The sequence below is a fragment of the Salmo salar genome, chromosome 13 (genome assembly GCF_965601325.2).
Source record: "Salmo salar chromosome 13, fSalSal1, whole genome shotgun sequence".
Classification (NCBI taxonomy): Eukaryota; Metazoa; Chordata; class Actinopteri; order Salmoniformes; family Salmonidae; genus Salmo; species Salmo salar.
The window spans coordinates 79,520,616-79,546,252 of record NC_138303.1 but is presented as its reverse complement, the minus strand read 5'-3'; the positions used below and the strand labels follow the sequence as shown (position 1 = coordinate 79,546,252).

Here is a 25,637-nt window from a genome sequence, read left to right as displayed (position 1 = left end):
TGTATGGTGAATTATTTTTGTCAATAAAAGCTATGTATGACTTGCCTGGTTAAATAAAGTTAAAGGTTAAATAAAAAGAATACTAAATAAAATTTTCATATTGGTTACAAGTCAGACTCATATTCTTACAAGAAGAGTTTACAAACCTACATATAACAACCATTTCATATAAAAGGAGTCTTAAAATACAGTCAATGAACAGATGCATATTCTCTGGCAACAGAGAACATGAACACACTCACAAAAAACAGCAACATCTGTTGTCTTTTGATTTTCAGAAAGCGGAGAACCACACCAGAGTTCTAGAAGAACAGCACAATGACCTACATAAAAGCCATAAAAGTAATCTTCACACATGCAGACAGACTGGAGGAGACCATACAGCAGCAGTAGGCTTTGCCTTTTAAACGTATTTCCTCAGGATGTGCTGTAGCAGCTTAGTCTCAGATAGTGCTGTGTGGCTTTGAGTCTGGATCAGTGACCTGTTGGGTTGTGCTCTACGTGTCTGTGCTTTGGGTCTGTAGCTGCAGTCTGGTCTTCAACATGTAGGTCTGGATGAGTGAACTGGGGGTCTGGTGCTCTACGTGTCAGTTCTTGCTGCTCTCCCAGAAAGGATGCTGGACATCTGCTGGTCAGACAGGGCCTCCTGCTGGGACAGACCCATGGCCTGACTGAGGTAGGCAGCCAGGATGTGCTTGCACTGACACAGGAGGAGGAATGTTAGGGAAGTGACAGTACAATACATGTGTTTTGTGTGTGTGAGTGCGAGAGAGACACATACACCTTTTATTTTCTGTGTGTCACTCAGACAGAATTGAAGTTCAGGCAAGTTTGCAGAGATGCTTAAAAATGATGATTAATATACAGGTAACTGCCTAAATACTTTCTATCCCATTCACTTGAGTAAATGGGATAGAAAGTACATTGAAAGTAGGTTCTTCCACACAGGTGTGGTTCCTGAGTTAATTAAGCAATAACATCCCATCATGCTTAGGTTCATGTATAAAATGCCCAGTTGCCCATTATTTTGGCTAACCATGGCTAGAAGAAAAGATCTCAGAGACTTTGAAAGCGGGGTCTCAAAGGAGCATAGGGGGTTTAAAAGGTATGTGTGTCAGTCCCAGTCACCAGAGATCAACCCAATTGAACACTTGTGGGAGATTCTGGAGCGGGCCTGAGACAGTGTTTTCCACCACCAACAAAACAGAATGGTGTCCCATTCCTCCAATAGAGTTCCAGACACTTGTAGAATCTGTGCCAAGGCGCATTGAAGCTGTTCTGGCAGCTCATGGTGAGCCAATGCCCTGTTAAGTAACTATGTTGGCGATTCTTTATTTTGGCAGTTACCTGTATGTATGACTTTTTTTTTTAAACTTATGCTTATTACATTTATAAAAAATGAATAACACTTCTACAATGTCAGTATTTGTCATACCAATGTAATAAAGGTAGGCAGAATGTATTATATTCCCAAAAAACATTGGGCAGAAATAAGCTCAGGGAGACTTCTCAGAGTAACAGTACAGTACAGTGGTGTCTCTGCTGCTGGGCCGTGGACCTAGAGCAGGGAGGCAGGGCTGTCATGGTTTGTAGACTGTCCAGGCAATAGGCTCCATGCGAAACCCCCAGTGGAGACTGTGGCCCTGCCCCTGGTCTGCCCTAACTGACCCATGACGGGGTTGCAATGACGATGACAGGGTCTGCAGTGCCCTTAAAACAACACAGACAGCTCTGGCTATATGTGGGAGAGAGGGGGAGTAGCGTTGTCAACCTCACTGTGAAGAATGGAGAGATTCTGTATTCAGGGAAATATTCAGAGGCAGCTGAGGTTTTATGGGACTTCAGGTACTTTTTGGCTTTGTGCTCCTGAGTGTCATACGGGATGAACATGTTCAAATGAGATGCAAAAAACAAACACTAGTGCCAGGGTCTTGCTAATAATGAATTGTTATACAGATCAACATCTGACTGTGTTCTAGGGGGGGGAAACCCTGAATGGTGGAATTCCACATCTTGTCTTGCTCAGTTACGCATGACTAGAACAGGTGGTGTGTGTGTCTGTGGTTTGTGTGTGTGTGTGTAGGTTTTGTCTGATGTCTTTGTAGTTTATGGCTGTGTGCTCTATTAATGATTAAAAAATGGATTATGTCTATGTGTTCACCAGCAGGCTCTCGTTCCTCCTGAGCACAGTGTAGGCGAAGGCTGGGCAGGAGCAGTAGTGACAGGAGGTGTAGCAGGTGTACAGCAGCCCTGACCCTCCAATCACCTTCAACAAAACAAACATGGACACAGTCAAAAACAACAGGTAGAAAGTCAAAGGAAGAGCTGGCCAAAACCACAGTTGTTCTGGAGAGTGGATTAATGGAAATAAATTGGTCACGGAAAGACTCTCTAAAACATATCACAGTGTTGTAGGAGAAGAGCGAGAATGTCTTGTCTATTTCATTCTATTCTATTTCTATCCTCAACGTTCACAATATCATTGAATAAACCCCTGGCATCTGGAAAAGGGATTGTGTCGCCTATGGCCCCATGCAAACATTTTAAAAATGTATAGTTCCCTTTCTTCCTTGCATATTTCACTGATCTGACAGAACTAGGTTGGAGAAAGAAAGGTTGTCTTCACCTATCAAATCATTTCAGATCAGCATTCCAACTTAAGGAAGGAAGGAGAGGAAGTATGCATTTTTAATGAATCCAAATGTTAAACATGTATTGGGTTTGAAAGTGGAAGACAATAATTCCATGGAGCTAGACAAGTGGCTCCAAATATTGCATATAGGCTACGCTGTAAAGTCTGGCACTCAAGATAGGGGTAGACATACTTTGTGCCAGACTCTAAGCGTCAGCCCCATTCTGAAGATGACGCATAAGGGCATTGATTCAGAGGATTACTCAGCCTCGTCACCACAACTAATGGCTCTCAACATGACAGAAACAGGCTCCATTATTCCCCAGCCGAGACAAATTCACAGCTATGTAGTCCCCCTAAATTACCTTCTCAGTGATCTACAAAATAAAACACATCATTTGTAGAAAAGTGACACTTCATTATAAATGAGTAACTCTTCAGGGAATATTATATTGAGTCGATTTAAAAAAGTGACAAAAGCAGAGTCGTGAGACTGTGAGCCACCCGGCTGAGGGTACTGGAGGGAGACTGTAACCTAGGGTGTGTACTCGTTCACTCCCCCTCAAGGATTTAAGAACATTAAATTGGCATAAGAATACCAAAATGGTAGACACTATCTGCACACCAACTCAATTAATTTTTAAATACACTATTTGAGGGGGAGTGAACAAGCGCACACTTCAGGGAGAGGGGAAGAACGGAAAATTGGCTCAATATATGGCGGATTGGCCATACAAATATAATCTATTGTATTTCTATGGGACCGGCCTAAGCCAATCAGTGATGCTGAAGCCTCTAAAGCATTAGTCATTGAAAACCAGCTCACATTTGGGTCTTTTTTGTCCTCTGCTTGCATTTCAGAATGTGTCTCCACTTCTGAGCTCTGGCCACAAAGCAAACTTGGGTAGGCCCAACACAAAACCACACTTAAACGCTCCCTGGTATTCTCCTTCCACTGTTTGGCAGCTGTCTAAGCTATCCTAGCAGGGGATTCCACAGTCAGCTAGACTGTAAATCAAGAAGCGTTACATACTCTTCAATCCCAGTAAATTAAACATGAGATTCAGCTCCAGCGTGGACTAGAGTTGGCTTCTCCATTTTTAATGGTAGGAATGCCAGGTTCACGCGGGACTACTTAGAGGGAAACCGTCATGTGCCAGAGAGCTCCGAAGTTTGGAGGGACGGCTCTGTCATCAGTTCGTCACTGCCAGACCCAGTTTCAGTTGCAGCCCGTCAGGGAGGACAATAGAGGACTGCCATGGTTTGTGGGAAGTCACGACAGGCACAGGGCTGATGATGCATCTTACTCAAGGCTTCAGACTGCATCATAACTAGGGTTGCACATTTTGGGGATTATTCAGAGGTGGAAACTTTCCGTGGGAATTAACAGGAATATATGGGAATTAACAGAAATATATGCAAATTAATATTAATACCATTTAAATGTATATGTTTGCATTGGATATATTTACCATATCATATGGAGACAGAAACAGAAACCTTTTACCTTATCATAAGTAGACATAATTGCAAATTATTAAATCCTTCCAATATAAATAAAAATGTAACTTTAATTAAATGAGTTGACTCTTCACATGGGATGATTTCACTGAACAAAAGAAAGGGAATATTGAATGATCCCCAATGATCCTTCGCATCTCCCAAAAATGTTTAACATACATCTGCAAAATGATTGTCTAGACACTAAAGCTTTGGTTGTCTTCCTCTCAGGCTTCCATATCTTCTCCCTGGACCTCCTCAATGTCCACCTCTTGAACATCAGACTCATCACTTTCCAACCTTGTCGAGGATGGCTCGTTGTCAGGCCACCAATTTGCGTGCTTTGGTGTGTGTTCCCAAACAAGAACCAGTTGCGCTCTGAGGCGGCTGATGTTGGTGGGATTTGGAGGATAATGGAGGCAACAGGGGAAAGAGCCTCAGATCCACAAAGTCCCTTCCACCAGGTGGCTGATGAGATATGTTGGCACGACTGCCATATTCCATCTCCATCCCAAAGCCCTTGCTTGGAAGTGTATTTCGCCAGACTGCCAAGAACCTTGCCCTCATCCAGGCCAAGGTGGCGAGACACGGTAGTGATGATACCATAGGCCTCGTTGATCTCTGCACCAGACAGGATGCTCTTGCCAGCATACTTGGAGTCCAACATGTACGCTGCAGCGTGTCTGGGCTTCAGGCAGAAGTCTTCACGCTTTTTGATGTATTTCAGAACTGCAGTTTCCTCTGCTTGGAGCAACAGTGAAGTGGGCAGGACAGTATGGATTTCTTCTCTTACATCTGCAAGCAGAGTCTGAACATCAGACAGGATGGTATTGTCTCCCTCAATCCGTGCAATGGCTACTGCTATAAGTTTCAGGAGTTTCAGGCTGCTTACCACTCTCTCCTAAAATACATCATCCAGGAGGATCCTCTTGATGGGGCTGTCCATATTGGCAGACTGTGATATGGCCATTTCTTGGAGACTCCTTTCCCTCCAGGAAACTGTCAAACATGATGACAACACCACTCCAACGGGTGTTGCTGGGCAGCTTCAATGTGGTGCTCTTATTCTTCTCACTTTGCTTTGGTGAGGTAGATTGCTGCTATAACTTGATGACCCTTCACATACCTAACCATTTCCTTGACTCTCTTCTAGAGTGTATCCATTGTTTTCAGTGCCATGATGTCCTTGAGGAGCAGATTCAATGCATGAGCAGCACAGCCAATGGGTGTGATGTGAGGGTAGGACTCCTCCATTTTAGACCAAGCAGCCTTCATGTTTGCAGCATTGTCTGTCACCAGTGCAAATACCTTCTGTGGTCCAACATATGATTTGGCACAGTATTTGCAAATGTGCACAGCTTTTCCTTCTACATTAGTTGCAGTGAAATGTCTCCACACATCAGATAGTGCCTGTGGCATTTTCCTGTAAAGATTAGAAAATAAAATAATAAAAAATACAATTCCATGTACAGATAAATAGTTAAGGAGTTAGATTAAACAACTCCTTTGTAAGATAAATGTTTTAAAATGAAACATGTATGGAAACAGGTGAATTAACACTCCTCATTTAGCAGGCTCAAGCAAGCTAAAACCCACATGGTAGCAAAAACTAACAAGCAGAAATTGTTAACAAGTTAGAAATTATTTAAACACTTGGCTGTAGGCTAATATTTACTAGTTAAGAAAAAAAATCATGTATCTCATATAAAATATATTCACCCTACCCAGTATTGTATTCAAAACTTACCAGAAAGCATGTAGTCCTTGGCTCAGACAGTGTAGTAGTGTGGGCTCAATAGCATCTCATTAGTGTGCAAGATCTTGAGAATCAGCTGTACATGTGATGGAGTGCACTGCACATGTGATGGAAGAATGCACTGTGCATGCAGAGGGTTGCAATTGTATTGAATTGGGGATATTTTTTTATTTTTTTTTTATATTTTATTTTTGCATTTTCCAATTAAGAACATTCAAAACAAAAGTGAAAATATGTTAGACAACAAAGGACAAAGTGACGGTAACAGACGAGCGTAATAAAAAATAAAAATTATATATACGGGCATACATAATACATAAAAAACATACATGATACATAAATCATAATAAAATAAATATTAATAATAATAATGAGACATTGATTCATATGGTCACCTGCTGTAAGCTACATATTATACATTACGTGTGAAACATTATATAAGAATTATATAGAGATTCAATCAATTTGGTGTGGGGGGAGATTCTCCATATAGTCAATAAAAGGTTGCCAAATTCTGTAAAATGTCTTTAACTTATTCCTCAAGCAGTAAGTGATTTTCTCCAGTGGGATACAACTATTAACTTCCGATAGCCACATTGCCACTGGCAGGGGGGAATCCGATTTCCATTTCAAGGCAATACATTTCTTGGCAATCGCTAGCAATATTTCTGTTAGCTTTATAGTATGACTTTGCCTAAGATTGGTGTTAGTATAGTTACCCAGTAGGCAGACCTCGGGGTCTAAAGGGAATGCAACCCCGTGGATTGAGGATATGGTATCGCATACCCCCTGCCAGAAACCATGTAGTTTTGAACACTGCCAAGTGGAATGGAGGAATGTTCCTTCATCTGAGCCACATCTAAAACATAGGGAGGAGATATCAGGATTGAACTTGTGCAGTCTAGATGGGGTGATATAGAGCTGATGGAGGAAATTAAACTGGATCAATCTGTATCTGGAGTTCAATGTGGATGTAACACCATCCCTGCATAGGTCACTCCATAGGCCCTCATCAAGATCAATACCCAGATCTTTTTCCCATCTAAGTCGGGGTTTATCTAGCTCAGGCAGTGTTAGTACTGACATTAGAGCATCGTAAACACGGGAAATGGTCTTGAGTAGTGGTTGGTCTGCATGGCAGAATTGTTCAATAGGTGACATCTTAGGTAGGTTCCATTGTCCCTTGAGAGTCACCCTAATAAAGTCTCGTAGTTGTAGGTAGCTAAAGAAGTCCCTGTTAGACAAGTGGTATTTCTGTTTCAGCTGTTCAAAAGACATAAGAACTCCCTCCTCATAACAGTGTTCCAGAAGAGTGATCCCCTTATCAGACCATGGTCTAAAGTTACTATTCTGGAAAAACATAGGGATCAATCTATTGTTCCATAAAGGGGTTTTAGGGGAGAGAAATCCCCCTCGTCCGAACAGCTCATGCAGTTTACACCATGCCAGGACAGAATGTATGATTAAAGGGTTGTCTGTGATGGTTTTTATAGATTTTCTGTCCCATTTGTAAAACAATTCTGCCCCCGTGTCATCATTCATCTCAAGCTTTTCAATGTTCAACCATGAGGGGGAGGGACCATTGTCAAACCTCTGAGCCAGAAACCTAGACTGAGCAGCCCAGTAGTACATTCTAAAATTGGGGAGGTTTAAGCCCCCTTGACCGTAATCCAGGGTCAGTTTGTCTAGGCTAACCCTCGGGGTTTTGCCATGCCAGATAAACCGTCTGGTCAGCTTGTCAAGAGAGGAAAAGAATGCTGCGGGCACAGGGATAGGGAGAGATTGAAACAAATATAGAAATCTGGGCAGGATATTCATTTTAATCACATTGATTCTACCCAGTAGGGTGAGAGGCAAGTCCATCCACCTACACAGGTCACCCTCCACCTTCTGCAACAAGCCGGCCAGATTGAGTTTATAGAGGTTGTTCAGGTTACCATCCACCATTATGCCCAAATATGTGAAGCCCAGAGGCGACCATCGAAAAGGAAACTTGTGCTTGATGGTATGATGGTCAAAGACAGACAGCGGTAAGATTTCGCTTTTATCGAAGTTAACCTTATATCCAGAGAAAGAGCTATAACACTGTAGTAGGATCTGCAAGTGAGAGAGGGAGTGTTCTGGGTTTGTTAGAAATAAGATAAGGTCGTCCGCAAAGAGTGATAGTTTATGGGTATGGGGGCCCACCTCAAAGCCATGTATGTCAGGGCACGATCTAATAGCCTCAGCCAACGGTTCGATGGCGAGGGCAAAGAGGTGGGGGCTAATTGGGCAACCTTGTCTGTTCCCCCTATAGAGAGGGAAAGAGGAGGAAGTAATCCCATTGGTAGCAATCCTAGCTTTAGGAGATTTGTAGAGTGATTTTATCAAATTTACAAAAACGGTACCTAAACCAAACTTTTCCAAGACGCGAAAGAGGTATGGCCATTCAACCCTATCAAAGGCCTTTTCAGCGTCGAGGGAGACTGCGACACTAGGTATTTTGTTTTTGTTAGCAAGGTGAATTATATCAAAGAACCTTCTGAGATTATTGGAGGACAGTCTATTAATTATGAAGCCAGTCTGATCTGGGTTGACCAACAGGGGAAGACATGACTCCAGTCTCTTAGATAGCATCTTGGTGACCAGTTTACAATCTGTGTTAAGGAGAGAGATTGGTCTATAGGAGGCGCACTTTAGCGGGTTTTTCCCTTTCTTGTGGATTACAGTAATCACTGCTTGAGAGAAAGACTCTGGAAAGCAGTTGTCTTCCCCGGCTTTTTTAAGTACCTCCATGAGGTAGGGGACCAACAGCTCCCTAAATTCTTTATAGAACTCTGGAGGGAAGCCATCCTCCCCAGGAGATTTATTAGAAGGTAAGGATTTAATGGCTTCCACCAATTCAGGAACAGAGAAGTTTTCACTCAGGCGCTCTCTGTCTTCCTCTGACAGGCATGGGAGGTTGAGAGAGGAGAGAAAGGAGTCGATCTCCGACAGATCATCGCTTGATTGGGAAGTGTAGAGGTCTTCATAGTATTTCTTAAAGGTATTATTAATTTCGGTAGGGTCGAAAGATATCTCATTAGTAAGGGTTTCTATAGCATTAATTGTCCTCTTACTTTCCTCTGGTTTCAGTTGCCATGCCAGTACTTTGTGAGCTTTCTCTCCAAGCTCGTAATAACGCTGTTTTGATTTAGTGATGGCCCTCTCAGCTTGATATGTGTTCAGAATATTATATTTCAGTTTTTTATTTACCAAAAGCCTATATAGATCTTTAGTCGGGCCTCTTTGGTAGGTTTTCTCCAGCTCAGAGATTTCAGATTCAAGGACATTCAGTTCCGCACCGTATTTCCTCTTCAACCCTTTAGTATAGGAAATGATCTGTCCCCTCAGATAGGCTTTCAATGTGTCCCAAAGAAAGAAACTGTCAGGAGCGGAGGGTTTGTTTGTCAAAGTAAAAATATTGATCTGCTCTTTGATAAATGCACAAAATTCTGGTTGCTTTAGGAGTGTAGGATTTAGTCTCCATCTATATGCTCCGTTTACCTTGTTAGGAATGGAGATTGATAATACCAGAGGAGAATGGTCGCTAAGCAATCTGAGGAGATACTCGATATCTAACACTCTATGAAACAGTTGGGTCGATAGTAAAAAGTTATCTATGCGTGTGTGTGTCTTGTGTGGGTGTGAATAAAAAGAGTAGTCCCTATCCTGTGGGTGCAACTGTCTCCAGATGTCTAGTAAATTAAGATCTTTCATGAATGACATGGTGAGCTTGGCGGCTTTGGTAAGAAGGGAGGGTTTATCCGAGGACCTATCAAGGACTGTATCTAAACAGAAATGTAGATCTCCTCCAACCAGTAGCCATCCTGGTGGTGCTTGAGCGACCTGAAGGAAGACATTCTGTATAAACATATGGTCATCGAAGTTAGGAGCATAAATATTCAGCAGGGTCCAAGACTCTGAAAACATATGCCCCTGCACCAAAACAAACCTGCCCGAGGGATCAGAGATGGTGTTGTTGACGCAGAAGGGGATGTGTCTACTTATCAAAATTGCAGTTCCTCTTGCTTTGGAGTTAAAAGAGGACGCAAAAACTTGTCCTACCCATTCTTTCTTCAATTTCTTGTGTTCGCTGGCTGTAAGATGTGTTTCTTGTAGAAACACAATATCGGCCTTTAATTTCTTAAGGTATGTATAGACTCTTTTCCTTTTAATCGGGCTGTTAAGGCCTTTTACGTTGAATGTGACATATTTTAGTGGATTAAGCATAGGTTGGGTTTGAAATATGTAACCGAATGGAAATCTCTCATATGTAAATAGTCAGGAAATGTTTCAACTTTGGTTTGAACACAGAAGTGACCTATGTGCCTCTTTAGGAAGGAAACAACAATAAACATGGGAAAAAAGGGGGAAAAAAACCCACCCACCCCGATTGTCAGACTAAAACAACAATCCCAACAATCAAACATGAATACACTTGTAGAGATACGTTGCTGCTCGCTTTCCACCTTACTCTTACTAGCTAAACCTTGGCGTAAACTAAAACCTGCGAGCTCTCTAAATTGAAAACAAACGTTGTGAATAGGCATTTATGGCTGAATAATTACTGCCCACGGTAAGGGCTGCTTGAGTCTCTTTTCGGGAGAGGAGAAACATAAATGGGGGGGAAGCGGTGGGCCTAAACCCACTTATTGCTTCGTCCAGTGGATATTGACTAAACCAAAATATAGTCTCCTGTAAATGTAATAGAACTCACCCCGGGGAAAAACGGTTAGTTGAAAATGTACAAATCAATTATAGCGACCGGATAGCGGGGTAGACGGATCCGATATCAGCAGATCAGTCCAGATAAGAGAAAACAAACAGATTGGATCTTATCCCCCAGAGAGACCGTTTTTCAGTCGCGGTTCGGTTCTTTGAGAAAAGTGAATACTTCTCCCGGTGTGTTGAAGATATGGCATCGGCCTTTGTACTGAACTTTCATCCGCGCAGGGTGGATGAGGTAGCCGGTGATGTTCTTCTCCTTCAGTGCTTTGGCGGCAGGTCTGAACTGCTTGCGACGTCTGGCGAGATCGGCACTCATATCCGGGAAAAGGCTGACCCTCTTGCCATCGAAGGTGATGTCCCCTTTGGCTCTTGCGAGTTGCAGTATCTTCTCTCTGTCTTGGAAACGGAGGAACCTGACCAGAACGGCACGTGGGGGCTCCTCTGGCCGGGGTTTCGGCGCTGATGTTCTGTGGGCGCGTTCGATTTCCAGCGGCTTGGTGAAGTTGATTATGCCTAGGACATCCGGGATCCATTGAGTGAAGAAGCGGACCGGGTCACGGCCCTCGCTGTCCTCTTTCAATCCCACCACACGGATATTACTGCGTCTGCTCTGGTTCTCCATCTGGTCTACTTTGTTTTTGAGGTAGACCTAGAATTGCCTTGTGTATCCCACAAAAAAAGGTTCACTGTTAGAAGCTAACTTTTTGGATGAATTTAAGCAAAATTCCCCAAATTCCCAGGCTTAACTTCCCAATTAAAAGTTCTGAAAATTTACAGGAAATCATATCAAATTTTATTAGTCACCTGCGCCGAATACAACAGACCTTACAGTGAAATGCTTACTTACGAGCCCCTGACCAACAATGTAGTTTAAAAAAATACGGATAAGAATAAGAAATAAAAGTAACAAGTAATTAAAGAGCAGCAGTAAAATAACAATAGCGAGACTATATACAGGGGGGTACCGGTACAACTTCAATGTGCAGGGGCACCGGTTAGTTGAGGAAAGTTTCCGACACCTTTGCAACACTAATCATAACTCTGGATTATTTGTCTAGATTTGTCATAAAGGGGTGAAACAGTGTTTCCCTTATATTTATTTAGTAGTGGTGGACCGCCACTCAAAAAAAATATATTGTATATAAAAAAATAAAACATTTTCTGGATGGTAAAACATTTTCAGTGTAAACTTAAAAGACTCAAACCAGATACAAAGTATGTATAAAATACAGTACCAATCAAAAAATGTGGACACACCTACTCATTCAAGGGTTTTTCTTTATTTTTACTATTTTCTACATTGTAGAATAATAGTGAAGACATCAAAACTATGAAATAACACATGGAATCATGTAGTAACCAAAAAAGTGTTAAAAAATTATCTAAATATATTTTTGATTCTTCAAAGTAGCCACCCTTTGCCAAGATTGCAGCTTTGCACACTCTTGGCATTCTCTCAACCAGCTTCATGAGGTAGTCCCCTGGAATGCATTTCAATTAACAGGTGTGCCTTATTAAAAGTTAATTTGTGGAATTTCTTTCCTTCTTAATGTGTTTGAGCCAATCAGTTATTTGTGACAAGGTAGGGGTGGTATACAGAAGATAGCCCTATTTGGTAAAAGCCCAAGTCCATATTATGGTAAGAACAGCTCAAATAAGCAAAGAGAAACCACAGTCCATCCTTACTTTAAGACATGAAGGTCGTTCAATGCGGAAAATTTCAAGAACTTTGAAAGTTTCTTCAAGTGTAGTCACAAAAACCATTAAGCGTAATGATGAAACTGGCTCTCATGAGGACCGCCACAGGAAAGGAAGACCCAGAGTTACCTCTGCTGCAGAGGATACGTTCATTAGAATTACCAGCCTCAGAAATTGCAGCCCAAATTAATGCTTCACAGAGCACAGATAAATGCTTCACACACTTTCCTCATGTCTGAAAATGTATTACAAATAAAATATCACATTTACATGAGTATTCAGACCCTTTACTCAGTACTTTGTTGAAGCACATTTGGCAGTGATCACAGCCTTGAGTCTTTTTGGGTATGACTCTACAAGCTTGGCACTTTCTCCCATTCTTCTCTGAAGATCCTCTCAAGCTCTGTCAGGTTGGACGGGGATCGACGCTGCACAACTATTTTCATGTCTCTCCAGAGATGTTCAATCGGACTCAAGTCCGTGCTCTGGCTGGACCACTCAAAGACATTCAGAGACTTGTCCTGAAGCCACTCCTGCGTTGACTTAGCTGTGTGCTTAGGGTCGTTGTCCTGTTGGAAGGTGAACCATTGCCCCAGTCTGAGGTCCTGAGCGCTCTGGAGCAGGTTTTCATCAAAGATCTCTCTGTACTTGCTCTGTTCATCTTTCCCTCGATCCTGACTAGTCTCCCAGACCCTGCCGCTAAAAAAACATCTCCACAGCATGATGCTGCCACCACCATGCTTCACCGTAGGGATGGTGCCAGGTTTCCTCCAGACGTGACGCTTGGCATTCAGGCCAAAGAGTTCAATTTTGGTTTCATCGGACCAGAGAATCTTGTTTCTCATGGTCTGAGAGTCCTTTAGGTGCCTTTTGGCAAACTCCAAGTGGGCTGTCATGTGCCTTTTACTGAGGAGTGGCTTCCATCTGGCCACTCTAACCATAAAGGCCTGATTGGTGGAGTGCTGCAGAGATGGTTCTCCCATCTCCACAGAGGAACTCTAGAGCTCTGTCTGAGTAACCATTCGGTTCTTGGTCACCTCCCTGACCAACACCCTTCACCCACGATTGCTCAGTTTGGACGGGCGGCCAGCTCTAGGAAGAGTCTTGGTGGTTCCAAACTTCTTCCATTTAAGAATGATGGTGGCCACTGTGTTCTTGGGGACTTTCAATGCAGCAGAAATGTTTTGGTACCCTTTCCCAGATCTGTGCCTCGACACAATTGTGTCTCAGAGCTCTACGGACAATTCCTTCGACCTCATGGCTTGGTTTTTGCTCTGACATGCACTGTCAACTGTGGGACCTTATATAGTCAGGTGTGTGCCTTTCCAAATCATGTCCAATCAATTGAATTTACCACAGGTGGACTTCAATCAAGTTGTAGAAACATCTCAAGGATGATCAATGGAAACAGGATGCACTTAAGCTCAATTTACTCTTGAGGTGCTGACTTGTTGCACCCTCAACAACTACTGTGATTATTATTATTTGACCATGCTGGTCATTTATGAACATTTGAACATCTTGGCCATGTTCTGTTATAATCGCCACCCGGCACAGCCAGAAGAGGACTGCCCACGCCTCATAGCCTGGTTCCTCTCTAGGTTTCTTCCTTTCTAGGGAGTTTTTCCTAGCCTCTGTGCTTCTACACCTGCATTGCTTGCTGTTTGGGGTTTTAGGCTGGGTTTCTGTACAGCACTTTGAGATATCAGCTGATGTAAGAAGGGCTATATAAATACATTTGGTTTGATTTGAATTTCGAGTCTCATAGCAAAGGGTCTGAATACTAATGTAAATAAGTTATTTCTGTTTTTATTTTTGATAAATTTGCAACATTTTCTAAAAACCTGTTTTTCCTTTGTCACTAATGGGGTATTGTCTGTAGATTGAGAAGGGTAAAAAAAGTATTTCATCAATTTTTTGAATAACGCGTAACAAAATGTGGAAAAAGTAAAGGGGTCTGAATACTTTCCGAATGCACTGTATATTGCTATTCTGCCTTAAACTTGACCCTGGTCTGATTCTCTGTGCCCTGTCACAACAGACTGAGCGAACCCCATATTCTCATGGAAAAGGTCACCTGAATTTATGATTGAGTCAATGTGGCAAACAGACAGTATCAACCTATGAGCACACTCTTAGAAAAAAGGGTTCCAAAACGGTTCTTTGGCTGTCCCCATAGGATAACTCTTTTTGGTTCTAGGTAGAACCCTTTTTGGTTCCAGGTAGAACCCTTTTGGTTTCCATGTAAAACCCTCTGTGTAAAGGGTTCTACATAGAACTCAGAAGGGTTCTCCTATGGGGACAGCCAAATAACCCTTTTTAGATTATAGATAAGAGTGCAGGAAAAGGCCAGTCTATTCATTAGTTTCACACCAGACACAATAACAAAACAATGACATGCAACAGGTCCCAGACCGGCTCCTTTCCCCAGCCCAGAGCTACAAAGTAGACCTACTTCCAGAAAAAGGGGGTATAAACTAAGCTCTTCAGACTGAGTTTATTTATCTAGGTGTTATTGCAAGTCAAGCCTCTTCTCAGAAGTGACGTCCAACTGGCTGTGTTATGATTCTGGTCAGTAAAAACCTGACGTTTGAAGTTTCTCTGACATCATTAAAGCTTTGAGTTGCTGGATAAAAATAGAGGCGTGGGATCAGTGGCCAGACGCCTACACGATATTGCAGAGTGAGTTACCCCAAATCAAGGATCATTAACTTTTCTTGAGCGGACGGTCGGGGGGCTGGAACATAATTACAAATAATTTGCAAATTGACCGCAAGAAGCCCAAAAACACACACTTTCTTTATAAAACAATATACACTTAGCCCTGGTTTAATTTGGAGTGTTGTCAAATGGAAGAAAAATAGGATGCAGGTGCCATGGCAATCCTCCAACACCAGCATTGTGACACTTGGGCAGTTGCCTCAGGTTCCATTGTTGGATTGCCCATTATAATTGACATGCTGACTGAAATCCCCTGGAGATCAATAAAGTTAAATTCAATTCAGAGAAGAACACAATATTTCCTCCTGGCTAAGAACTCAGGGGAGGAGAGAAACAAAAGGTCTTCGACTACTGAATCAAAGTAAATCTTTACTTTCAACTCCCCAAATATGGTCTACCCTCCCTCCCTGACCCAAAACAAGGCAACTTAACCTGGTCTGGTTCAAGTTATCCCAATCACACTTACTGTACGGATATGTCCCAATACTTCTGAATTAACTATTTTTCTCTGCAGACAGACAGTTCCAGGGATGGATAGAAAACAATAGCTAGGTGACAATTACACTCAAATCCCGACCTCCTTAAAGATTAGTGGTCAAAAAGTAAAAGACAAGAGGAGAGAAAGTAATCTAAGAGGAACGACATAGCTAGCTAGCATCTTGATTTTGGAGGTTTATATTTTTACATAACAATAAAGCCACGGAAATGAGTTACTCCAAAAATATGTGAAGATAGCACAGCTCACTGAAGGCAGCTGCCCACTAAATCTACTCAGACATCTCCTCAGAACACCCACCCACAGCAAATAAAACTGTCACAGTGTCAAAGGGCCCCATTCAACACTTGTATATTTAAAGAGTAAATAGTATTGCAAATGGCACAACCACACTACATGAATATGGGAAGAGTGCGATATTGGAAGACTTATCTACTTGTTTCTGCATAGGCTTTCCAACACTGTTTTTTCACTCACAGATGTTTTAGGAGAAACCGTAATAACCTTCTATGGAAATGTAGAACAGAATTTGTGCCCGGAACCACATCATATTATAGCCTAAACATTTCCAATAAACACCACCTAATTTCACCACAGAAGTCACCAAAAACTTGAGGAGAAGGCCCTGCTATGACGCAAGAGGACATGGCCTACAGGGACTCTGGGACTGGTAGGGAATGGCTATGGATTAGGTGGTTTTCCATGAGTACAGCAGTAATTAATCAGTCCTTATTTGAGGTTCTGGCATTGATGTCAAGTGTTGGGAAGATAATAGCTTCTCATTAGGGTCTCTATAGTATACAAAGAGGGTCAAAATGCTTAAGACTTAGCTGTACATTTTCCTTTCATCGCTCTTTTGTGTGAATCATGGTCGATTGATTATCAAATGTTTCACTAGGTGGTTTATTGGGAAAGTGAGTACTCTAGTGCAAAGTGGGTAGCAGATGTTCACCTGATATGCTCTCCGTCCACTGGGGGATGAGACACAGGTGACAGAGCGCTGGTCCACCAGGTCCAAGGCCTGGAGGGCACAGGAGCCAAACACAAACCTCAGCCTGGGAGAGAGACAGGGATAGGGGACGGGCATGGAGAGAGACCCATATTAAGGCTAGCCCTCAACTTAATGTAAAAGTACTTTTAATGGAGATATAATGCATATAAACAAACAGCTGAGAGACAGAGCGACTGAGACATTAAGCCTGATAGCATCAGTCCTAACACACTCAGCCAATTAGCCAGTGAAAAGCAGGTAACGAAGGAATGAAGAGGTGCTATACAAGGAAAATCACCCTTCAAGAATAACATCATACAGGACAGGATGTGGTTGTGACACAGCCACAGCACCCACTACATCTGGAAATTCTCTCCCACCAACCAAGAGGGGAGGGCCCTGCTGTCTGAGTGACGGCATCTCCATCCCACTGTGGAAAGCACATGCCATAAAAGGCCACCCCCTCTCCCACCTCACTGGTTTCCCTAATAAAGCAAATAATCCCCAGGTAAAAATAAAGGTAAAAAGGTAATACTCACGCAATAAGCAGGTCATCAGGAACTGCAAAGAAAACATTAAAAAAACAGTGATGGGGTTAGAATAATTTCCTCATTTGGTTTTAAATAGGCTTTAATCTAGGATTTATTGGTAAATAATTCCTCAGAGACATAGCTTAATGAAAAATGAATTTGCAATTTCCTTTCCTTAGTTCTCATGAAAACAGTAATGGATGAGTACTGTAGTAAGGGAGGAGTTGGCTGGCAGGCTGGGCTTCTGGAGGAAATAAGGGCTTGACCTCGTTGAAGAAGCGTGTAGCTACTGCAGCTTGCAGTACGGTTTTGGAAACATAAGGAACGAGAAATAATAATAAATAATTTTCAGAAAACTAAAAGGTTACATTACTACACACCTTTATAGGGTCAGGGTTAGTGTTTCCACACGGCCATATCTCCATGTTACAGCACTTTTTTACAGAAGACAGGTGGCCACCTGTGCTAAATAGCTATGTAGCGTGCCCCGAACCTGTGTGTTTGTGTAACTGGGGAGGAAGTGTAGTTCGTCAACTGGAGGCTCACACAGAGTATGGCTCTGTGTAAAACTACTACAGTTTATCTTTTTTTATTTTAAATATTCTTTCTCGCTGATATGAACGATAAGGGGCTTATCAGCATACGTTTCGAAAACCGTTTCGCAAGTGATGATTATTTAAGTTTCTAAACGTTAAAACACAGCGTCGGAATTATAGTTCACAAGCAGCCAATCGTGGGCGTAGCTAACCACTGAAAACCCTATGGATAAGAAACAGTGGCGGTCGGTGCCGTTTAATATTTTTTTTTATGAGCATGGCCTTTTCTATTACAGCGTATTGGATGACTGTCATTCATATTCCATTCACCCAGCTCAATGTAACATCAACAGATTTTGGATACTCAAATTTTCCCTATATCCATCATGTGGTTGCTACAACCTAGCCTATGAATAGGTTGTAGCAACCACATGACAGACATTGACACATTAAAAATGTTTTTACCTTTATTTATACAGGTTTTTCTCATTGAGATAAAATCTATTTTTCAAGAGAGACCTGGTCCAACAGCAGCAGGGGGAACAAAGTTTAAGACAAAACAACTTACAAACACAACATTGAACAAAACTATAGACACACATACAGTACAACAATTACATATTACGTAAAGAAACACAAATGGCATAACTGAAAAACAGTTGTCCTAAAGACAATTACACATCTATGATATTTACATTGTCCTAAAGACAATTACACATCTATGATATTTACATTGACCGAGTGTTTAAACTCCACCAATGTGACTAGATCATCACATCTTTTAATGTTCAGGAGAGAATTCCAGGACCACAGAGCTGAGTAACTAAAACTATTTCTACCATGACCTGTTCTAATTGTTGGTAGGTGGGGGTCTAGATCATCAGGACCAGGGGATTTCTTTCTGTCAACATCGTTCAGGGCTTTAAGCACTTCTGAAACAGAGAAGGATAAGAAGGAGAACCTGACGAAGGAGTGCACAGGGGTGTCAGGTAAATTCACATTTATACCTTTAACCTTTTCAAATAAACTGCCTGCATCAAGAAAATGCTGATGTAAAGCTTTCAGAATAGAGGTTCTCTCAGTTACAATCTGTGTGTCTACCAATCATTTTTGGGAAGCTGTGTATCTTTTTTTGCACTCCAAACCATTCACTACTTGCCAAAATTCGGAAGGATTATTTAAATTATCCGAAGTAGATTTAAGGTAGTGGTCTGCTTTCAGTTTTCGGGTCATAGCCGAACCCATATTTCGAAGACGTTTAAAAGCCATCCAATCATCCGCCAAACCAGACCATCTTGTTTTAGCCCACATAGTATTCTGTTCCCTTATGATTTTAGTAAGTTCCTCAGTAAACCAAGGGTTCTCTCTGCCCTTAATCCTGAATTTCTTGAAAGGGGCATGCCTATTGCATACATCCTGGAATGCGTAGTGGAAGTAAGAAAATGCTAATTCAACATCTGGGATTAATTATATTCTATTCCATTCAATGCTAAATACATATTTTCGTAATGACACGTGGAGATCGCTTAGATATTTTACCATCTCTCACACAGGCAATAGCAAAGTGATCACTTATGTAATTTGCAAAAATACCAGAAGCATTAAATCGATGAGGAGTATTGGTTAAGACCAAATCAATCAAAGAGGATTTCAGAGGATACTATATTTTCAATTTAGTTACACTGTTGACAATCTGAGTGAGATTATAGGTATTGCATAGAATTTTGAGTTTATCAGAGCTAGATGATAACCAATCCTGCCTCAGATCACCCATTAAGACAAACTCTTGCACACTCTTGTCTGTATCTAGCTGATCCAGGGTGTAATCATTAGTCCAACAGTTGGACAAATTGTCTATTGGACAAAATTCAGGTATGTTTATCCCCATTTCGTTCCATTTGCTTCCGTTTAAGAAACGTTTTCCAACAGAATACACGCCTGATCACACGCAAACACAATTTACTTTCATAGCAGCCACATACAAACAGCATGATCCCTTTGATCATTGCATTATTCCTTCTCACATCTATGCACTCTCCTCCTCTCACCTTTTCCCTTTGCTTGTGGACTTAAGTGCACAACACATCTGCTGTCTGTGACCATGTGAAAAAAACATTGCAAGCCAAACCTTAATATCATAACCGCTAACTGCAACACACAGCCTACATCATTGTCACTCTATTAACAACATAGTCAACATAGCTAATACAACTAATGTGTTACTAAACCCACTACAATCATGCAGTACAGTGTACAGTCAGCAGCAAGCAGTTTAGCAGTTACACCGGCAGGCTCCGGTGGCAATAAATAAATTAAATAAAAACGTACCTTGACTTGAATGTGTTCCAGGGTTGGATAACCATAGCCAGCTAGCTAACATAGCATCCCTCTCTGTTTGAGCTTGGTGTTTCAGTAGGCTAAACTAACTAGCTGCAGTCACTAGCTAAGTAAGTGAAAGTTAAAAAAAAATACAATGAAATATAGCTCTTGCATCTCTTTCATTTTTGAAGAAATGAATTTGTTAAAAACTGTTCAACTATTGTCTTTCTCTCTCTTTGAGTAAACTACTCACCACCTGTTATGCACCGGAAGTTGTCATAATTACTGTGTCTATGGAAGGGGGTGTGAACCACGAGCCTCCTAGGTTTTGTATTGGAGTCAATGTTCCCAGAGGAGGACAGAAGCTAGCTGTCCTTTCGGCTACACCATGGCACTACCCTACAGAGTGCTGTTGAGGCTACTGAAGACCTTCATTGCAAAACACTGTGTTTTAATAAATTATTTGGTGACATGTGAACATATTTATAATAGTTTATCTAAAAATAATAACTTTAATAATACTACATACTTAATGAGTATATAGTTAATTTTAGTAAACTGTAAACAAATGGTATCCTTTCAGTTGAGCGTACTTGCGCCTTTCTACCGGAAGTTGATGCTGTTGTATGCAACCTCTTTGCTAGCTTGTTAGCATAACAAATTACTAGCTAGACTTCGGGTGTGTTTGTGAATTCAATCTGGAGTGCTAGAGTGTGCTCTGGGCGTTCGTAAATTCAGGGCGTTGTCAGATTGTCCATTTGTAAATTCGGGGCATTCAGAGCACACACTAGACGCTCTGGTCGAGGAGTTGGGATAATCCGAGCGTTCTGACCTCACAACGGCATTCAAATCACCAAGCTAACTTGCTAGCTACTTCTAGACACAAATGAGAGAACACCTCACTTTGACTATTTTACTCGCCCTAGCAGAGCTGGTTAGGCAGTTTTCATGTTATCCAGAGCGTTGGTGACTAACTGTGCTGCTGGCAACAATTTAATTATGCTTTTTTGATGACTTACTGACAAAGGCCACATTCAACGGGTGTTGAGCGTTCGTAAATGCATTGGTGTGCTCTGCCTGGCACAGTCAGACGAGAGCGCTCTGAAATCAGAGTAGATAGCCAGAGCGAATTTACAAATGCACCTGAACGACTATACCACTTTGCTAAGCTATGAATGAAGTGAATAATCAAGTCAATAAATGTTGGGTAGTTAGTTAGATAGCATCAAGTAAATACTGGCAAGGTCGATGTATTAGTAGCCAACTAACGCTACAGTAGTTAGCTAACATACCTGGTACATACTGCTGTAATGATATGGTATGCGGTTCGTAAGGATAGCGTAGCTAACAAATTGTCAGGCAACATAACATGTAACTTATTAGAAAAGTCATTACTTCATTACAGTGCTCATTATTGTCATAATTAGTTAAAGCAACAAATTTGAATCCGTTCTTGTCGAACTTTTGCTGCAATTTTTTTCAAATCTGAAAATGTTGTGAAGCCACGCTCATTTTCTGAAGAATTGCATTATGGGCCATAGAAGCACAGAAATAGTGTCCATTGCTTGTATACTTCGTATTTTGGCGAATGTAGTACGGAGCGGCCTTCTGGTCAGACTTTGGAGGCGCGCACACCACCCACAGCTTCCGAGTATATTACTCGCTAATGTCCAGTCTCTAGATAACAAGGTAGACGAAATGAGGGCAAGGGTTGCTTTCAAGAGAGACATCAGGAATTGTAACTTTCTCTTGTAGTACCCGGGCTGATTGTAGTACCCGGGCTGGCAAAACACTGGATCACTGCTACTCTAACTTCTGTGATGCATACAAGGCCCTCCCCCGCCCTCCCTTCGGCAAATCTGACCATGACTCCATTTGGCTTCTCCCCTTCTATAGGTAGAAACTCAATCAGGATGTACCCGTGACAAGGACTATTCAACGCTGGTCTGACCAATCGGAATCCACGCTTCAAGATTGTTTTGATCACGTGGACTGGGACATGTAGCCTCAGAGAAAAATGTAGATTTATACACTTATTTGGTAAGTGAGTTTATAAGGAAGTGCATAGGAGATGTTGTACCCACTGTGACTATTAAAACCTACCCTAACCCGAAACCGTGGATAGATGGCGGCATTTGTGCAAAACTGAAAGCGCGAACCACCACATTTAACCATGGAAAGGAGCCCGGGAATATGGCCGAATACTAACAGTGTAGTTTTTCCCTCCTCAAGGCAATCAAACAAGTGAAATGTCAATATAGGGACAAAGTGGAGACGCAATTCAACGGCTCAGACACGAGACGTATGTGACAGGTTCTACAGACAATCACGGACTACAAAAAGAAAACCAGCCACGTTACGGACACCGACGTCTTGCTTCCAGACAAACTAAACACCTTCTTTGCCCGCTTTGAGGATAATACAGTGCCACCGATGCGGCCCTCTACCAAGGACTGTTGGCTCTCTTTGTCAGTGGCCAACATGAGTAAAACATTTAAACGTGTTGACCCTCGCAAGGCTGCCGGCCCAGACGGCATCCCTAGCCGCATCCTCAGAGCATGCGCAGACCAGCTGGCTGGTGTGTTTATGGATATATTCAATCTCTCCCTATCCCAGTCTGCTGTCCCCACATGCTTCAAGATGGCCAACATTGTTCCTATAATCAAGAAGGCAGAGGTAACTGAACTAAATGACTATCGCCCCGTAGCATTCACTTCTGTCATCATGAAGTGCTTTGAGAGACTAGTCAAGGATCATATCACCTCCACCTTACCTGTCACCCTAGACCAACTGCAATTTGCATACCGCCCCTATAGGTCCACAGACGATGCAATCACCATCACACTACTCTATCCCATGTAAGAATGTTGTTCATTGACTACAGCTCAGCATTCAACACCATAGTACCCTCCAAGCTCATCATTAAGCTTGAGGCCCTGGGTCTCAACCCCGCCCTGTGCAATTGGGTCCTGGACTTCCTGACAGGCCGCCCCCAGGTGGTGAAGGTAGGAAACAACATCTCCACTTCGCTGGTCCTCAACACTGGGGCCCCACAAGGGTGCGTTCTCAGCCCGCTCCTGTATTCCCTGTTCACCCATGACTGCGTGGCCATGCACGCCTCCAACTCGATCATCAAGTTTGCATACGACACAACAGTAGTATGCTTGATCACCAACAACGACGAGACAGCCTTAGGGAGGTGAGGGCACTCGGCGTGTGGTGTCAGGAAAACAACCTCTCACTCAACAAAACAAAAGGAGATGATCATTGACTTCAGGAAACAGCAGAGGGAGCACCCTTATCCACATCGACATCAGTAGAGAAGGTGGAAAGTTTTAAAGTTCCTCGGCGTACAGATCACAGACAAACTGAAATGGTGGTGAAGAAGGTGCAACAGCGACTCTTCAACCTCAGGAGGCTGAAGAAATGTGGCTTGTCACCTAAAACCCTCACAAACTTTTACAGATGCACAATTGAGAGCATCCTGTCGGGCTGTATCACAGCCTGGTACAGCAACTGCACCGCCCACAACCGCAGGGCTCTCCAGAGTGTGGTGCGGTCTGTTCAACGCATCACCAGGGGCAAACTACCTACCCTCCAGGACACCTACAGCACCCGATTTCACAGGAAGGCCAAAAAGATCATCAAGGACAAGAACCACTTGAGCCACTGCCTGTTCACCCCGCTACCATCCAGAAGGCGGGGTCAGTACAGGTGCATCAAAGCTGGGACCTAGAGACTGAAAAACAGCTTCTATCTCAAGGCCATCAGACTGTTAAACAGCCATCACTAACACAGAGAGGCTGCTGCCTACATACAGACTTGAAATCATTGGCCACTCTAACAAATGGATCTCTTGTCACTTTATTAATGCCACTTTAATAAATTATGTTTACATACATTGCATTACTCATCCCATATGTATATAATATATTTAATACCATCTATTGCATCTTGCCTATGCTGCTCGGGTCATTGCTCATCCATATATTCATATGTACATATTCTTATTCCATCCATTTACTGAGATGTCTGTAAATTGGGAGGTTGTTGTGGAATTGTTAGATTACTTGTTAGATATTGCTGCACTTTCGGAACTAGAAGCACAAGCATTTCGCTACACTCGCAATAATATCTGCTAACCATGTGTACAGTACGTGACCAATAAAAGTTGATTCAAATCCATACTATGACTAATAAGCATACTACATACTCAATGTACGTCACAAATATTATGGCTAGCATGAGTATTCGAATACAGCTATGGTCGCAATGTTTCGAGCTCCAAGACAACTTTGCAGTATTTGTGTGTGTTATTTCTTACATTATTTGCTCAGAACGTTTCTGATATTTTTTTTTATTTGGGGGGGACGAGTGTGTATTGTTTAGTATTACTGTACTGTTGGAACTAGAAACATACGCATTTCGCTGCACCTGCGACAACATCTGCAAAATATGTGTGAGCGACCAATACATTTTTATTTGGCTTTAAATCATAGGAATCTCAATGGTCTATCTGACAATGACCATAAAATAAAGCCATAACAACAGTGCCATCTTCTGCCTGGCATGCCCGACTAGAGACTTAACAGATGAGATTCTGTACAAGGAAAACTGTAACTCACTTTTAGTTTTCTCTTGGTATGTCTTCTGTATGTCTTTGAAGAGTTGTTTGGCCACCGTAGGTAAAAATGAAGGCATCTCAAAAATTAGCTACAGCAAATATACCAGAAAAAGTTTATGGGAAAAGCGCACGAGATAAAAGATTGATCAGAGGTCAACCAGTCGATATAGGTTGGTCAAAGTACTGAGTTGTTTACCTCATTAGTTATTGATCTACTAGAGGGAAAATATAAAATAATAACATAGCTAAATCTCCCGGGTATTTTTCCAACTGGTTTTGTTGTGTTGTTCTTCGGGGGGGAAGTAAGCTATGTATTGGCGCCACCATCAGGATGGGAGGGTAAGTTATTTTAACTTGCAACTACTGTATTCAAGTGTTTGACTGCAACGTCTATTTTTAACCTTGTAGATGGCGCCAAATTTCAATAGAAAACATTTGATATTAGTAAAAAAGGTGACTGGAATGTTCTACTCAAATCAAATTGTATTTGTCACATGCGCCGAATACAACAGGTACAAAACGTTCTGCAACTAAAACGAGAGTTTGTATTCGACAAATTCAGCTACACTGTAGGTCCCTCCCAGGTTCGTTCCGTTTAAGAAATGGGTGATATAAAATCTGAATGCACTACCAGCGTTTTGAAGTCTGTTTAATAATACTTTCCTGTGGATATTCAGAAATTCCCAGCATAAATGGGACCAAACACCAGACAACCATTACAGTCAGTTCAAATGTACAGTGCCATGTACAGTACCAGTCAAAGGTTTGGACATGCCTTCTCATTCAAGGGTTTTCTTTATTTGTACTATTTTCTGCATTGTAGAATAATAGTGAAGACATTAAAACTATGAAATAACACAAAAAGTGTTAAGCAAATCAAAATATATTTGAGATTCTTCAAAGTAGCCACCCTTTGCCTTGATGACAGCTTTGCACCCTCTTGGCATTCTCTCAACCAGCTTCATGAGGTACTCACCTGGAATGCATTTCAATTAACAGGTGTTCCTTGTTAAAGGTTAATTTGTTGAATTATATCATTCTTAATGCATTTGAGCCAGTCAGTTGAGTTGTGACAAGGTAGGGGG

At 42.0% G+C, this 25,637-nt stretch overlaps 1 protein-coding gene across 1 annotated transcript; it reads right to left on the bottom strand.

The window, feature by feature from the left end:
- Window positions 1-81: 81 nt before the first annotated feature.
- zswim7 (zinc finger, SWIM-type containing 7) lies at window positions 82-24,846 on the bottom strand. The gene is given in 5 exon segments (NM_001140838.1): window positions 82-700; window positions 2,162-2,266; window positions 16,505-16,607; window positions 17,083-17,104; window positions 24,554-24,846. Coding segments are annotated over 5 exon segments (426 nt in total). The 5' UTR covers window positions 24,630-24,846; the 3' UTR covers window positions 82-580.
- Between the last annotated feature and the right edge of the window lie 791 nt (window positions 24,847-25,637).